Raw genomic sequence first — 16,744 nt, forward strand, 5'->3', positions numbered from 1 at the left:
ATCTTTGTCGGGGGAAATGACGAAGGTAAGGTGGGTTCAGTAGCTGCAGCGATCTGGGACCTTTTGACCAAAAATGGGTTACAGGTTCCACAAGCTAAATGTCAAGGCCCGAGCCAAGAAATTAAATTTCTTGGATCCTGGTGGGTAGCAGGAGCAATATCAGTGCCAGAGGATGCTCTTGAGGCTATTGAAAAGGGCCAACTTCCCAATAACAAAAGGGAGCTTCAGCGGCTCTTGGGTACCTTGGGTTACTGGAGAAAACATATTCCAGGTTTCTCAGTAATTGCTCGTCCCCTCTATGACCTGCTTAAAAAGAGCAGAGTCTGGGACTGGACCCCAAGGCATACTGAAAGCCTAAAGGTTTTGAAGGACAAATTAAAGGCTTACCAGAAATTGGGCCCTTTGCACCCACATGACCCCTTAAGGGCAGAATGGGGCTTCTCTGAACATGCTTCCTACTGTGGGATTTTTCAAAGGGGACCTAAAGGCCCAAACAGAGCCCTTTTATTCTCTTCAACAGCATTCAAAGATGCTGAAAGGAGATACTCTGAATGGGAGAAGGGACTCTTGTCTCTGACCCGAGCTGTCAAAGAGGCAGAGAAGCTGCGCACTACGCAGGATATCGTAGTGCAAGGTCCATTCTCTCTGCTCAAAGCAATCCTCAATGGAACCCCACCACCAGAAGGAATTGCTCAGAAGGCTACCGTAAGAAAATGGTATGCCTATCTGGAAGGGATGGCTCAGCTTATGCCTCTAAGAGAAGGGCCCACAAAAGTATCCAAATTGCAGCAGCCCATCAACCCACATACTATCCCACTGTGCCAGCCCTACAAGCCATCTCCTATTCAGGTAGCACCTGAACTGACTGCCGATGCCAATACTGAGGGAGTGTGGTTCACAGATGCATCTGCCCAAAGGGTAGAATCACAGTGGCATTACAAGGCTGCAGCACTGGAGATTGGCACAGACAGGACTGTCATTGAAGAGGGCGAAGGCAGTGCCCAAGTGGGAGAACTGCGTGCCCTTATGCTAGCTGTGGAAAATGGTGCAGAGACCATATACACTGATTCATATGCTACTTTCAAAGGTGCCACAGAATGGATTTGCCAGTGGGAAGCAAACCAGTGGATAGTTGGCAATACCCCAGTTTGGAGGGCAACCGACTGGCAAAGACTACTAGAGATAAGTCGAGCCAGGACCATCAAAGTAGGATGGGTAAAGGGACACTGCAGGAAGCAAACCCCTGCTGCTACTTGGAATCAACAAGTAGATCACTTAGCAAAAATCAGCGTAGTTGATTGTGAGGAAAAGGAGTGGGAGCGATTGGCTGAGTGGCTACATATTAAAAGAGGTCACTCAGGTAAGTCAGACCTTTACTACGAATGCAGATCCAGGGGGTGGCCAGTTTCTTTGACCACATGCGAAACCATTGTTTCAGCCTGCCCTCAGTGCCAGATCAGATTAAAAGCTAACCATCCCGGTCTGGCTCCAGCCCAGCATATCAAGAAAGACAAAGTGCTATGGAGCACATGGCAGATTGATTATGTTGGTCCCCTCCGACCCTCACATGGGAAAAAATACATACTGGTAGGGGTAGAAGTGGTTTCAGGCTTAGTCATGGCCACTGCTACTAGCACTGCTTCAGGAGCTCAAACCATTGAAACTCTAAAGGATTGGTTCAGCATTCTGCCTATGCCTGAACATATTCAGAGTGATAATGGTTCACATTTCACCTCAACCTCAGTCCAAGACTGGGCCCGAGGGGAAGGAGTCAAATGGACATTTCATACTCCATATTATCCCCAGGCAAATGGCATAGTGGAGAGGGCAAATGGCCTCATTAAGAAACATGCAAATGTTTCAAGGAGTAATTGGGATAAACGCCTGCCTTCTGCAGTTTTCATTGTAAACAACCGATTGGGGAATTATGGCAGCCCCAAAGTCAAGGCATTTTGCCCTGCTGACCCAGTTAGGGATGTCAGCCACATGCCAGGGGAGGCAAAGGATGAACACCCACATTCCGTAACACAGATGCAGGTGGGCCAACCAGTGTTAGTGAAACTGCCTTCTATCAGTATTGTACCCATGACACTGGCTAAGCCCAGGGGTCTATACGCTTGGGAGGCTACTGACATCAATGGAAAAACTCATCGCATAAGTGCTCGGTGGGTCGTTCCAAATTACTAACTGTCAAGCCCGGCTTTAAACACCGTGGCCAGTTTTGTTTCTCCACAGAATGACAACGGTTCCAGTGGACAGATTATCCTGGAAAGGAAGACCCGTCTCGGGAGTAACAGGGATCCACCACCGGTCAGGGGGTGGAGACTAGAAAACACTAAGGTCACCAATACTGACCTTAGACTTAACGAGTTCTATACTGTGTTGTAGCATGCTTTGTTTAGAGTACAGTTGTACACTTCTGATATATGTATATATATATATGTATGCATGATGTTCTTGTGATGTTTCTATATAATGTTAATTCATTTTTGGTAGAGTTTAATTATAGAGTAATATTTGCCCACATATACTTGCCCATAAGCAGGGGGTGGAATGTAGTGAAGGATGCTTATGATCAGGATTGTGCCCCAAACATTTGGGTAGGATATATTTCTGTATGTGTTAACCCTCCTTTGTCCCCCCTCCTTTCTGGAGGCAGCAGGGGGAATCCTGGCGCCACTGAGTCCAGGTAAACAGCCTACCTGGGCGTGGTCTCACCCCTGCAGTACTAGAGGCAGGCTATATATTTGTTTCCCCGAGTATAGCATATACTCAGGCCATATTTGGTAGCTGGTAGTTCATTGGTTAATGTTTGCGTTGGCAACAGATGCTTATTGGGCCAGTATTCACTGGGGCAAATGGTAAATAGGGGTCGTTTGGCAAATGAGCCCCCCCACCTCGGTGTTGGAGCCTGTGTGTGCGTGCGTGCCAGCCAGTGCTTCGGGAGGCCTCGTGGTCCTTTTGCCACTGTCGCCCAGCTGTGTGCGGTGCCGTGGACAGCACTCCGTGGGATCAACCGCTGCGTGATCCATCGTAGGAGAAAACCTGGTAGACCGTGTGAACCAGCGTTGCTGACCTGCCACTACCCCCCCTCTGAACGAGGAATTTTGCATCCTGGGAGAGAACAGCAGAGCCACGCGGTGCGGCCACGTGGCCAGCGCCATTTCCTGCCTCCTTATTACGGCACATCCGTGCCACGTTGTCTGGATTATAAATATTACTGAGGAAAGACTCCACGAAGTTCTCAGCTTGTGAGTAAGCCAAGCCCTTTGTAGAGCTTCGGTTAGGATAGCGTTTATATTGCTCCGGGTGGAGGGTTGCCGGTCACTGATCAACCCCTCCCCTGCCACTCTCTGACCCAGTTTAGATTCTAAGTTCTGTGAATCATTTTGGTTTAAATGCCCATACATAACATTCTGTAAAGATAGTTCCACTAACCGAATATTGATACCTGTGAAGGGCGATTGTAAATACCCCGTTACAGAGTTTGTATATATATAAATAAACTTATTATTTTCGTTGATGGATCTGCCGTGCATTTCTGAGGGCATATCCACGACAACAGGGGAATATAAAAACAGCAGAGCTAGGGAAGGAAGAGATGTGCTGAAGAGGACAGTGCAGGACATTTTCCTTCTGTAATATTTACTATATGTTAAATTATTATTTTATGGAACTGTACTTTTAGTTTTATGATTTGTGTGTTAAATTTTAACTACTTTTTAGACTGTGACTATAAACCAAAACACTTGTAATATATTATTTCATAACAGGTAAAAGAGGTGGCGCAGGTTTCGGTTTCATTTGGCTGTAAAATGTGAATGTAGAGGGTGAGAAACGGCATCTTGGAAGCTATAGAGATCATTAGAAGGATCTATATATCTTCAGAAGATATGATATTCATGAATCATAGAATCACCAAGGTTGGAAGAGACCCCAAAGATCATCAAGTCCAACCTGTCATCACACACCTCATGACTAGACCATGGCACCAAGTGCCACGTCCAATCCCCTTAGAACACCTCCAGGGATGGTGACTCCACCACCTCCCTGGGCAGCCCATTACAATGGTGAACAACTCTCTCAGTTAAGAACTTTCTCCTCACCTCGAGCCTAAACTTCCCCTGGCGCAGCTTGAGACTGTCCTCTTGTTCTGGTGATGGTTGCTAGAGAGAAGAGACCAACGCCCTCCTGGCTACAACCACCCTTCAGGTAGTTGTAGACAGCAATAAGGTCTCCTGTGAGCCTCCGCTTCTCCAGGCTAAACAATTCCAGCTCCCTCAGCCTCTCCTCGTAGGGCTTGTGTTCAAGGCTTCTCACCAGCCTCGTTGCCCTTCTCTAGACACAATTAAGTGTCTCAGTGTCCTTCCTAAACTGAGGGGCCCAGAACTGGACACAGTACTCAAGATGTGGCCTAACCAGTGCAGAGTACAGGGGCACAATGACTTCCCTGCTCCTGCTGGCCACACTATTCTTGATGCAGGCCAGGATGCCATTGGCCTTCTTGGTCACCTGGGCATACTGCTGGCTCATTTTCAGCCATCTGTCAATCAGCACCCCCAGGTCCCTTTCTTTTTGGCAGCTCTCCAGCCACTCCAACCCCAGCCTATAGCTCTGCATGGGGTTGCCGTGGCCAAAGTGCAGCACCCAGTACTTGGACTTGTTGAATGCCATCCTGTTAGACTCTGCCCATATGTCCAGTCGGTCGAGGTCCCTCTGTAGAGCCCTCCTACCCTCTAACAGATCAACATCTGCTCCCAACTTGGTGTCATCTGCAAATTTGCTGATGACTGACTCAATCCCCTCATCCAGATCATCAATGAAGATATTAAATAGGATTGGGCCCAACACTGATCCCTGGGGGACACCACTAGCGACTGGCCACCAGCTGGATGTGGCACCGTTCACCACCACTCTCTGGGCTCGGCCCTCCATCCAGTTCCTAACCCAGCAGAGAGTGTTGCTGTCCAAGCCACGAGCTGACAGCTTGGCCAGCAGTTTGCTGTGGGGGAAAGGCCTTGCTATCTTCAGTTTCATCAAGCATACAAGACAGTAATCCATTTCTATGCTTAAATATCTGGGGAACAGAAAAAATAAGACTGCTTTTCTAATTTTATCTACTTACACTACATTTAGTGGTCAAGTATGGCTGCATGGTCATGGCGTGTTTAACCATTAGCTGGGGCCTGATTTTGCTGAATAAGAACAAAGTGGTTATGCAAGCAACCAAGCGACCAGAATTCACACCTTTGTTGTCAGAATCTGCAAAAAAATTAGAAAATACACAAAGTAATGTTTCAGCAATGAAAAACATATGGCCAAACCATCATATTAATATCTCTTTCATAATATATCTTTCAAGACCAGTATAGAATATTCTTATTAGATTAGAGATGAGGACATAATGTGTTGACATTTGTATGTGATCACAAAATATGTGATATAGAAGCAAAGATGCTTCAAATTTATCACTAGTTTTTAATCTACTTACTGTACATAGAACACTGACCCAGTCAATGATACCTATTTACAAGTGTAAAACAATATTAATGCAAATAAAGCTTGCCACGTTTGTTTTGTTTTCAGTGATCTAGAAGTTTAAAGACTTTATTTTAAAAGTAGTTCTGTTATTGAGGTTAGCTAGAGAAAATTAGGGATGCTTTATTATTATACAGTGCTCAAAAGTTCATAACAAACTTACATATATTAATTCATTACTGTTTCATAATTTGAATTGTGTAACTAACTTTTTGTGATAGTAAATTGAACCACCGCTGTTACAGTATCATATAAAATTCAAAGGAGCTACTGGGTTGTAAACAATATTACCTGATAAGGATTCCTCATATTTAAGAATGTGCTCAACCAAATTGTCAACAAGTTGAGTACAGGCTTTCTTCACAGGTTTATATGAGGCATCCTCTTCTGACTTCAACAGCTATAGCAGATTAAATAAAAAATTTACTATTAGGTGTGCATTCATTTATATTGGATACATGCTGGTTTTGTAATAATTACTACAGATGCACAAGGATTTTAAACTACAATCTTCTCCACAAAAGATATATGGTAAAAGGAAGTTAAAAATCAAACCAAAATGCAAGAGAAGAAAAATTAGCTGTGAAAAAAGGACCAAAAAGTTATACTGATTTTTGCATTGGGATGAAACCTAACTGTGCTTAATTAAATCATGCAGAAAACAATAATGCATTAATACTTGACAGCAGTAACTAATGAATTAGAAGGCTTTTAAAAATGCTTAGAAAAAAAAATGTAGCAAATTCAAAAAGAAAATTTGGGTTTGACACAAAACAACAATATCAAACCAAAATGAAACATAGTTCTAGAAGTAAGCTAAACTCTGAAGATCCATTGCTTCTATAAATTGAGTATTGGATGTGTAAATGTATTTACCATAAAAAAAATTGCATCACACTAGAGGTCTCATTTCAGAATTAAGTATCTTAGCTGTGGACTTCATGTTATGTCACTCACTACTGAAGAGACCATGAAATTAAAATCAACCAAACAAAACTTCTCCCCACCAAAAAGTTATTTTTAAAACAGATCATATGGAAAGAAACTCATGTTGGAAACAAAGAAAATTACACCAATGAAGATTTCAAAAAGGTCAGATGTTTGAAGGGCATGAATTTAATTTGTCTACTGTACAGGACTGCTCTGTGTAGTCTCCCTTCAGTGTGTTTTATTACCAAAAGAAATGTTAAAATTCTTACAATGATTGTGCCATATATTCAAACTCATTACTTACATTTTGAAGAAGTTGTTCAAACCAATCATACCCTGTATCTCTACAAGCTGCAACCTAAAAGTAGTTTTGAGAATAAATGGTTAAAAAAGGCATCTGAAGAAAAATTTCTTCAATACAGATGTCATCTGAAAAGATCAGTAAACATGCATAGATATATTTTCATATACATTCAGTACAATATCTTTGGAGGTCAGAAACTGTCTTGTGCATTTGAAAAACAGTTCTCACATTTAAGTGATCTCAGAACTTGCATCCCATACAACACAAGGCCTACACATTTTACTGGAGATTGCTGGATCTAATGTAAATAAAATTTTGGTTTTGTACAACAAATTTTTGTACAGATTAAAGCACAAGTACAAGTCTGACATACAAAAAATGAACATGGGCATCTATACATATATATATTTATATAAATGAACTAAGCCTTCACTGGTACCACGTCATGAACAGCTCAAAGGATCTCCAAAATAGAATAGATGGGAGAAATGAGAATTAGGCTAAAGTCAAATCAACTAATTTCCCAGTCTGGAAAAATGCACACTACAATGCCATTTAGTAGAAATCTTGAAAAGCAAGATGGAGTTTAATCTCAAAATTATAAGTAGTGAAGCAAGTACTTAGATATTTAGATCTTGGTATAACTGATATTAAAATACCTCTTCAGCACAGTGATTTTACACAACACAATTTCACTAAATATGTATAAACATTTTATTTGAAATAGATTTTTTGTTTTTTTGAGACATGCTGTTTAATTTGCTGCTCCTGAAAAGTAGATAAAGCTATGCAGACTCTAGTTTACCCTGGATGGGAACATGCCCCTGTATTTGTTAAAAGTTATTAACCTTTCAAATTTTTTTTTCTTTTAAGAGACAACTTCTTAAGTAGACTTAATTATATGCTGCTATGAGCATTTACTGGAAAATGTTAAATATAACAGAAATTTGCTGTGTTTTAACTGAACAAGTATTTTACACAACCTGAATATAATGTGGTCTCAGTTGTTACTGCCCAGCAGATTAGCGAGCATTTAAAGTTTCCTACAGTCTGTTCCTACAGTCTGCACACAATTAATTCAGTTTTGTTTATCATACCACATCAGTGATGTTTAGTATTTTCCTGGTCATTGCTTCTTTGTCGTGGTGTGGAGTAGGAGTAAACCAGAGCTTCTGGAATGTCTCATTTACTAATTTCTGAAGTTAAAAAAACCAACAAAACACATTAGCAGAAATAAATACACTTGTCTTGGCACATAGGTATTATTTGTTACATCCATACAATAGATTTGTTGAAAATAAATGCCATTTCATAAGGAATTATTCAACCTAAGTGAGACTGTTGTAGTGACTATTATGAGACAGACCCAGATCTACTATTACAGAACTTATACTGGCCTCTAAAGCAAGCTTCACTAAAATGATCACTGAATACTACAGAAAATGGAGTTACCACTTTCCTGCACTAATCTACATTCCTTGGGAAAATGTAGTACCCTGAGACACTGACAGCGAAACACAATATTACAATTTCTACAGCAAAGTTTGCAGTAATTATAGATTCACTGGCATTTTCAGAACAGCTGTGACAAGGTGGAGAAGAGAGAGAAGCAAAGTCTCTCTACCCAAACATAGGAAGTTAGTTCCCTTCCAATGTGTTTGGATGGAGGAGAAGACAGCATAGAATGAAAGTGAACTAATTGTTCATGAGCTACTTATAAAGCATATTCCTCATTCATGGAAACAAAAAAACCCAACTTTGCAGATACTGCCTCATCTTTCTGATGTTGTTGGAAAGGGAGAGGAAAGGAGAGAGAGCAAGGTCATCCTTCTTTCATAGCAGCTCCTGGGATCCAGCTATTCATCTACTTCTTAATTAACAGTTGTCTTTGAAAGGCATTTGGCATTAATGTATCTCAAGTGGTAAAAATATATGCTGCAGCTTTAAAGTTGAAGTTTTCAAATCCCACTAAAAGCACAATACATAATTATTACAGGTGTATTAATAATTACTCAGCAATTTAAAAATAAATTTTGTTAAATCAAACCACAAATATCAGTGTCAGGTTTATGTTTCAACACTTAGTTGTATGCCCTTCTGCATATACATAGCACAAATAGAATATGTAGTATATGATCACATAAGTAACATTTTAGGAGGGATAACAGATTCATTAAACATTCAGAATTAATGCAAAATTAGCACAGATTAATACTTTATATTTTTTTCATATACATAAAACTTACAAACTTGGCATATACTAACATCAAGTATTTAATTTTGACTTAGCTTATTTTGTGTGCAGAAACAAGTTTTAAACGCCAATTTTACTATTCAGAAAAGAGAAATACTAAAGACAACACTTGTAAGGAGAAAAATAACTCAAAACTCTAAAGAATAACTTTAAAAAAACATTTGATTGTCATCAAGAACTTGAAGAAAATCGAAGGAAGAAAAGAAAGAAAACTGAGTCAGACACCAATGTAGAAAGTTAAGATATTTGCTCTCAAAAATTGAAAGTGAATAAAAATTACAAAGGACCAATGAATTTTTGGGGGGGTCAAAATATTGAAAGACATTATGATAATTAAAATCCTTAAGAATATGTTTCATTCTACCTTAATGCCTTCTTCATCATTGACTCTCCGAATCATTTTCACACACATCTCTGTAATTTTGGGAAATGTTGGTTGTTCAATGCAGATATCCCTAAGTATCTTTATGACTCTTTTTCTGACACTGATACCAGTATCCTGTGAGGAGAAAAGCATTACGCTCTTGAAAACGTCAGACATATGAATTAATATTTGAAGATCACCCAATCTGACCTGCAAAATGTATTTAGAAAAGGCAGTGAAATTATTCTGGAGTGCATTTAAAAAAAAGGTCAGCATAACTTGTACCACTTTATTTGCAACAGAATACCTAATTGCTTCTTCCATTTATATGCTCCCATTTCAGAGCTCATAATGTTGCAAATGTATATTTCCATTTCTTAATTCAAGACCTTACAAGTTAGATGTGATGATGCTTTAGCTACTGTGTTGGAACACATAAGATCCTTTGTAGATGTGAACTGCAATAGTTGAAAAGCCTTTGAATAAAGTTTATGGATAAGGTACATAAAGCAAATATTTTTCATTTTCCTAGGCTTCATCTAAGGAGAAGGATGACTAGTTTCATTTCATATTACCTTGTCAAAACTAATTTAATCTGAATATCAGGATGAATCACTTTATGCTCATATGCGCATCTAAAACTCTTTACAAATGTTTTAACACGTAACTATAGCAAATGAGTAACATTTGACTAAAAATCTGACATGGATGCTAAAAGCTAGTGTTATCATGGAATCATAGAATCAAACAGGTTGGAAAAGACCACAGAGATCATCAAGTCCAACCTATTACCTAATACCTAACACCTCATGACTGAAGGAGTTGGGGCTGTTCAGTCTGCAGAAGAGAAGGCTCCGAGGTGACCTAATTGTGGCCTTCCAGTATCTGAAGGGGGCCTACAGGAAGGCTGGGGAAGGACTTCTCAGGATCTCAGGTAGTGATAGGACTAGGGGGAATGGAATGAAGCTGGAAGTGGGGAGATTCAGGCTAGATGTGAGGAGGAGGTTCTTCACCGTGAGAGTGGTGAAACCCTGGAATGTGTTGTCCAGGGAGGTGGTCGAGGCCCCGTCCCTGGGGGTGTTTAAGAGCAGGCTGGATGAGGCTCTGTCCAGCCTGATCTAGTGTGGGGTGTCCCTGCCCATGGCAGGGGGGTTGGAACTAGATGATCCTTGTGGTCCCTTCCAACCCTGAATGAAACTATGAAACTAAAACATGGAACCAAGTACCACATCCAATCCCCTTTGAACACCTCCAGGGACAGTGACTCCACCACCTCCCTGGGCAGTATATTCTAATGGCCAGTCTCTCTTGCTGGGAAAAACTATCTCCTCACCTCGAGCCTAAACTTCTCCTGCACAGCTTGAGACTGTGTCCTCTTGTTCTGGTGCTGGTTGCCTGGGAGAAGAGACCACCCTCCAACTGTTTATAACCTCCTTTCAGGTAGTTGTAGACCCCTGAGTCTCCTCTTCTCCAGGCTAAACAATCCCAGCTCCCTCAGCCTCTCCTCACAGGGCTTGTACTTGTGACCTCTCACCAGCTTTGTTGCCCTTCTCTGGACATGTTCAAGTATCTCAATGTCCTTCTAAAATTGAGGAACCCAGAAGTCGACACAGTACTCAAGGTGTGGCCTAAACAGTGCTGAGTACAGGGGCAGAATGACCTCCCTGCTCCTGATGGCCACACTATTCCTAATGCAGGCCAGGATGTCATTGGCCTTCTTAGCCACCTGGACACATTGCTGGCTCATGTTCAGCCGGATGTCAAACAGTGCCCCAGGTCCCTGTTGTGGCCAAAGTGCAGAACCCAGCAGTTGGATTTGTTAAATGCCATTATGTAGGACTCCGCCCATCTGTCTAGTTATTATCTTAGAGTTAATTTAACATTGTATTTTATCTGAACATTCAGACAAAAATCCACATTTTATACAAAAAACTACTAAGAAGTCTTTAAAACTCTAATACATAGCATTATCTTTTTTCTTCTTTGGGATTACAAATGGCAATTTTATCGATTACTGTGTTGTAGATCTTTCTTCATCACCCACACTACTGAGCTGCCCTCAGTAACCCAATCTCAGACTTTAAAAATGGGGCAAAATTCCTCATTTCACTTAATTTGTGCCTTAATAAAGGAATCAAAAAGAATATAATCCTGGCTCTGATGCAGGACAACTTTCTATGTATGTTTACCTTCTGATGTAACAAAGCTTCATTAGAAACATGCCATGCATTTTACAGGGCTGGTCATAAAAGAATTATGTTCCCCATTAAAACAATAAGATAAAATATATTATTGGATCACAGAATCACAGAACATTAGAGGTTGGAAGGGACCTCCAGATATCATCGAGTACAACCCATCATTCTGTATTATTAGAATAGAAAAGAATATCAATAACCAGGCTGGAAAAGACCTTTGAGATCATCAAGTCCAACTCATCACCCAACACCATCTAATCAACTAAACCATGGCACCAAGTGCCACATGCAGTCTCTAAAACACCTCCAGTGATGGTGACTCCACCACCTCCCTGGGCAGCCCATTACAATGGCCACTCTTTCTATGAAGAACTTCTTCCTAACATCCAGCCTAAACCTCCCCTGGTGCAGCTTGAGACTGTGTCCTCTTGTTCTGGCACTGGTTGCCTGGGAGAAGAGACCAATCCCCACCTGGCAACAACATCCCTTCAGATAGTTGTAGACAGCAATGAGCTCTCCTCAGAGCCTCCTCTTCTCCAGGCTAAGCAATCCCAGCTCCCTCAGCCTCTCCTCAAAGGGCTTGTGCTCCACACCCCTCACCTGCTTTGTTGCCCTTCTATGGACACGTTCCAGCAACTCAACATCTTTCCTAAACTGATGTGCCCAGAACTGGACACAGTACTCAAGGTGCAGCCTAACCAGTGCAGAGTACAGGGGCACAATGACTTCCCTGCTCCTGCTGGCCACACTATTCCTGATACAGGCCGGGATGCCATTGGCCTTCTTGGCCACCTGGTCACACTGCTGGCTCATGTTCAGCCTACTATCAACCAGCACCCGCAGGTCCCTTTCTACTTGGCCACTCTTCTGCCACTCTGACCTCAGCCTGTAGCACTGCATGGGGTTGCTGCAGCCAAAGTGTAGAACCCAGCACTTAGATGTGTTGAATCTCATGCCCTTGGACTCTGCCCATCTGTCCATACTGTCAGCATCCCTCTGCAGAGCTCTCCTAACCTCTAACAGGACAACACCTGCCCCCAGCTTGGTGTCCTTTACAAATCTACTGATGATGGACTCAATCCCCTCATCCAGATCGTCAGTAAAGATATTGAACAGGATAGAGTCCAGCACTCCCTCAGGGACACCACTAGGGACTGGCCACCAGCTGGATGTGGCACCATTCACCACCACTCTCTGGGCTCGGCCATCCAGCCAGTTCCTAACCCAACACAGTGTGCTCCTGTCCAAGACACAGGCTGACAGCTTGGCCTGGAGTTTGCTGTGGGGGACGGTGTCAAAGGCCTTGCTGAGGTCCAGGTAGACTACATCCAGAGCATTCCCCACATCCACCATGCGGGTCACCTGATCATAGAAGGAGATCAGGTTGGTCAGGCAGGACCTGCCCTTCCTAAATCCATGCTGGCTGGATGTGATCCTTTGGCCATCCTATAAGTGCTGTGTGATTGCACTCAAGATGACCTGTTCCTGGCACTGAGGTCAGGCTGACAGGCCTGGAATTCCCTGGTTCCTCCTTCTGGCCCTTCTTATGGATGGGCATCACGTTGGCTAGCTTCCAGTCATCTGGGACCACTCCAGTGAGCCAGGACTGTTGAAAAATGATGGAAAGCGGTTTGGCCAGCTCATCTGCCAGCTCTCTCAGCATCCTAGGATGGATACCATCCAGTCCCATGGACTTGTGGGTATCCAAGTGGCTTATCAGGTCTCCAACTACTTCCTTCTGGATTACAGGGGAACTATACTGCTCCCTGGCTCCATCTGCCAGCTCACGAGGCCAGCTGTCCGGAAGACAACCTATCTTGCTATTAAAATTTGAGGCAAAGAAGGCGTTAAGTACCTCTGCCTTTTCCTCATCTTTAGTTACAATATTCCCCTCCATGTCCACCAAGTAGTGGAGGTTGTCCTTGCCCCTCCTCTTGCCATTAATATATTTGTAAAGGGATTTTTTGTTGTCCTTCACAGCAGAGGCCAGTCTAAGCTCTAAATGGGCTTTTGCATATCTAATTTTTTTCCTACATGACCTAGCAACATCCTTAAACATGATACACCCTTTTTTTTTCCCCTTAATTTGCTCAGAAATTCATTGACCATCCAGCCTGGCCGTCTACCCCAGCAGCTCATCGTCTGGCACATGGGCACAGCCTGTTCCTGCACCTTCAAGATTTCTTTCTTGAAGTAGGACCAGCCCTCCCGGACCCCTTTGTTTTTAAGGGCTGTTTCCCAAGGTACCTTCTGAGGTAGTTCCTTAACTAATCTGAAGTCCGCCCTCCGAAAGTCCAGAGTGGAGGTTTTGTTGATACCCTTCTTAGCTTGACTGCATTTTGAAAACTCAATTATCTCATGGTCACTGGTCCCCAGGCAGCCTACAACCACCACATCTCCCACCAGCCCTTCTCTCTAAAAAGAAGATCAAGCAAAGCCTTACCCCCTGGTAGGCTCACACAGCACCTGGGATGAGAAGCTATCCTCCATACACTCTAAGAACCTTCTAGACTGTCTCCTCTCTGCTGTGTTGAGATCCCAGCAGATATCAGGCAGGTTAAAATCGCCCATAAGAACAAGGTCTGGCGATCTTGAGACAGCCTCTAGCTGCCTATAAAATAACTCATCAACCTCTTCATCCTGGTTGGGTGGTCTATAACAGACTCCAAACAGGATATCAGCCTTGTTGGCCTTCCCTCTAATTCTCGCCCACAGGCACTGAACTTGATCATCCTTAATCTCTAGTTCCATGGCATCTAGAGCCTCCTTGATATACAGGGCCACGCCTCCACCCCTTCTGCTTTGCCTGTCTCTCCTGAAGAGCCTGTAGCCATCGATTACAGTGCTCCATTCATGTGAGTCGTCCCACCACATTTCTGTGATGGCAACTACATCATAACTTTCCTGCTGTAACAAGGCTTCCAGATCCTCTTGTTTCTTCCCCATACTGCGTGCATTAGTGTACATGCACTTCAGCTGGGCTTCTGGTTTCACCCCTGACTCCAGCTTACCACCCCCAGACTCCTGTCTGGGTAGACTGGTTTCAGCCCCTTCCCCCTTCAAATCTAGTTTAAAGCCCTGTCAATGAGACCTGCCAACTGCCTTCCTAGAAACTTTTTCCTTCTGTGGGATAGGCTGTTCTCATGTGCTAAGATTTTTCTCCCCTTCTGGGACAGATGTACTCCATCTGTTGCTAGCAGACCCGGTGCCATAGAAAGTTCCCCAAGATCGAAACCCCCAAAATTCTGTTGGTGGCACCAGCTTCTGAGCCACTTGTTAATTACACCTGCTTTCCTGTCCCTTTCAGTATTCCTTCCTGCTACTAAGGATATTGATGAAAAAATTACCTGTGCCCCTGACCCCTCAACCAGTTTTCCCTTTTTGCTTGCCTTTGGACCTCTGGTTTCAACATCATCGCTCCCTACCTGCATAACTATCAAGGGATAGCAATCAGAGGACTGTACCAGACTAGGCAACCTTCTGGTAACATCTCTGACCCGGGCCCCAGGGAGGCCTGTGGGAAGGATCTGGCTGACATATAGGGCCCTCTGTTCCCCTCAGGAGGGAATCACCAATAACAATCCCTCTTTTTTTTGAGGGAACAAGTCCTGATGCAGAGGACAGGCTGTTTTGCTTTAGGCAACAACTCAGATGTTGTGTCTTCTGTCTTCTCATTCACCTCACCCTCAACTTCCAGTGCCCCATATTTGTTTTGCAAGGGTAGCTGGGAAGGTGAGGGGAGCCATGAGGGTTTTACTTTGCCTCTCCTAGCAGGGACCTGTATCTATTCCCTGTTGCATCTTGGGTCACCTCCTTCTGCTAGGGGAGCCTGCAGAGCCTGGTTCCTCAAATCCAACTCCCTTTCACATCCCCTTACAGTCCTAACTCTAGCAATTTCTTCCTTCAGTTCAGCCACTAGATTAAGCAGATAATCAAGCTGCTCACACCTAATGCAGGTGTTATCTCTGCTGCCCTCCATTTCAGGTGCCAGTCTCTAGCACTCTCTGCTGCCAGTTGCCTGGACACCTACCTGATTAAGTTCGACCTCAGTCTGGGTCGACACAGATCTTTTGAAAACAGTTTTGCGTCTAGTTATCACCATCCCTATCCCTGGCCACATGACCTAACTGGAGAAAAATTCAGGAACGAGCCCACGTGACTCAGCACCTCCCTCCTTTTGGTGAAAATGTGCTGCGGCACGTGCTGCTAGCTGTAATCAAGCGAGAAGACTAGCTCTCTTGCCAAAATGGTGCCGTGCGGCTCAGGTCTCCCACGTTTAAATTTGCCGCAGCTGACGTCACCCTCTCAAGCAGGCATGCGAGAAGACGACCCTGCCAGTCCTTGCTGTCTGCCGAGGTCCTCCAGCCCCGAAAAGACCCAAAAAGAAACCAAAAAGGAGTGCCATTAAATACATTAAACATATAAACATATATTAAACATATAAACACAGCTGAAAACAAATTTTCCAATGATGCTTATTTTTATCATAAATATCACGAGTCACTGTACCAATATTCTTTCTATCAGCATGTCATAATACTGTTCAGCAAGCTGAGGACGGCAGAGCACAAATCGGCCAAGGAGCTCCACAGCTGCTTCCCGTACACTAGTGGAGTTATCCATTAATCGTCCATGAACACCTCGTTGCATATCCAGCTAAAAAGAATAAATAAAACAGAGATCCAAAATAAGAAATAAAGATTTCTTTCAAGTATGACAGGAGAACGCATGTGCATGGTGGTTATTTCTTTCTTTTTTTTTTTTTTTTTTACCCTGGCTAGAATACTGGGGTCTACAGCAACGACCTCAGACAAGCACTTCATAGCTTTTGTTCGAACAGCAATTGCATTTTCACCAAGTACACGTAGAATCTAATAAAGGAAAAGAACACAAAGATTGAATTGTTTTCTGCAGGTAGCAAACAATGTTTAACAGGCAAAAATGCAGCAGAATAGCATGCAAATTATTTAACTAAAAAAAGAACATCTGTCTACTAAAAACTATATATCTTCTCAAACAGTAAAAAGGTGCATGCAAGTGATGTTCCATGTCATTGATAACTGAGCATGGATATTTACAAGGATTTGCTACATCTCTAAGACTGGTCCAAACAGGATTTACACATATGTTTGCTTTAAGTCCCTTCAATTTAAACT

General features: G+C 42.9%; 1 protein-coding gene across 4 annotated transcripts in view; it reads right to left on the minus strand.

Moving 5' to 3' along the window:
• NIPBL (NIPBL cohesin loading factor) overlaps positions 1–16,744 on the minus strand; it is a 302,820-nt gene that overhangs the window by 20,109 nt on the left and 265,967 nt on the right. For all 4 annotated transcript variants that reach the window (XM_068155385.1, XM_068155384.1, XM_068155381.1 and 1 more), the window contains 7 exons: positions 16,361–16,459; positions 16,098–16,244; positions 9,391–9,525; positions 7,870–7,968; positions 6,773–6,826; positions 5,830–5,938; positions 5,126–5,262 (listed from right to left, as the gene is read on the minus strand). In XM_068155385.1, coding sequence (XP_068011486.1) covers positions 5,126–5,262; positions 5,830–5,938; positions 6,773–6,826; positions 7,870–7,968; positions 9,391–9,525; positions 16,098–16,244; positions 16,361–16,459 — 780 coding nt within the window. The remainder of the gene's footprint in view (positions 1–5,125; positions 5,263–5,829; positions 5,939–6,772; positions 6,827–7,869; positions 7,969–9,390; positions 9,526–16,097; positions 16,245–16,360; positions 16,460–16,744) is intronic.

Source organism: Melanerpes formicivorus, unplaced genomic scaffold, assembly GCF_026170545.1.
Source record: "Melanerpes formicivorus ecotype bairdi unplaced genomic scaffold, bMelFor1.0.p_v2 SCAF_31, whole genome shotgun sequence".
Taxonomy (NCBI): domain Eukaryota; kingdom Metazoa; phylum Chordata; class Aves; order Piciformes; family Picidae; genus Melanerpes; species Melanerpes formicivorus.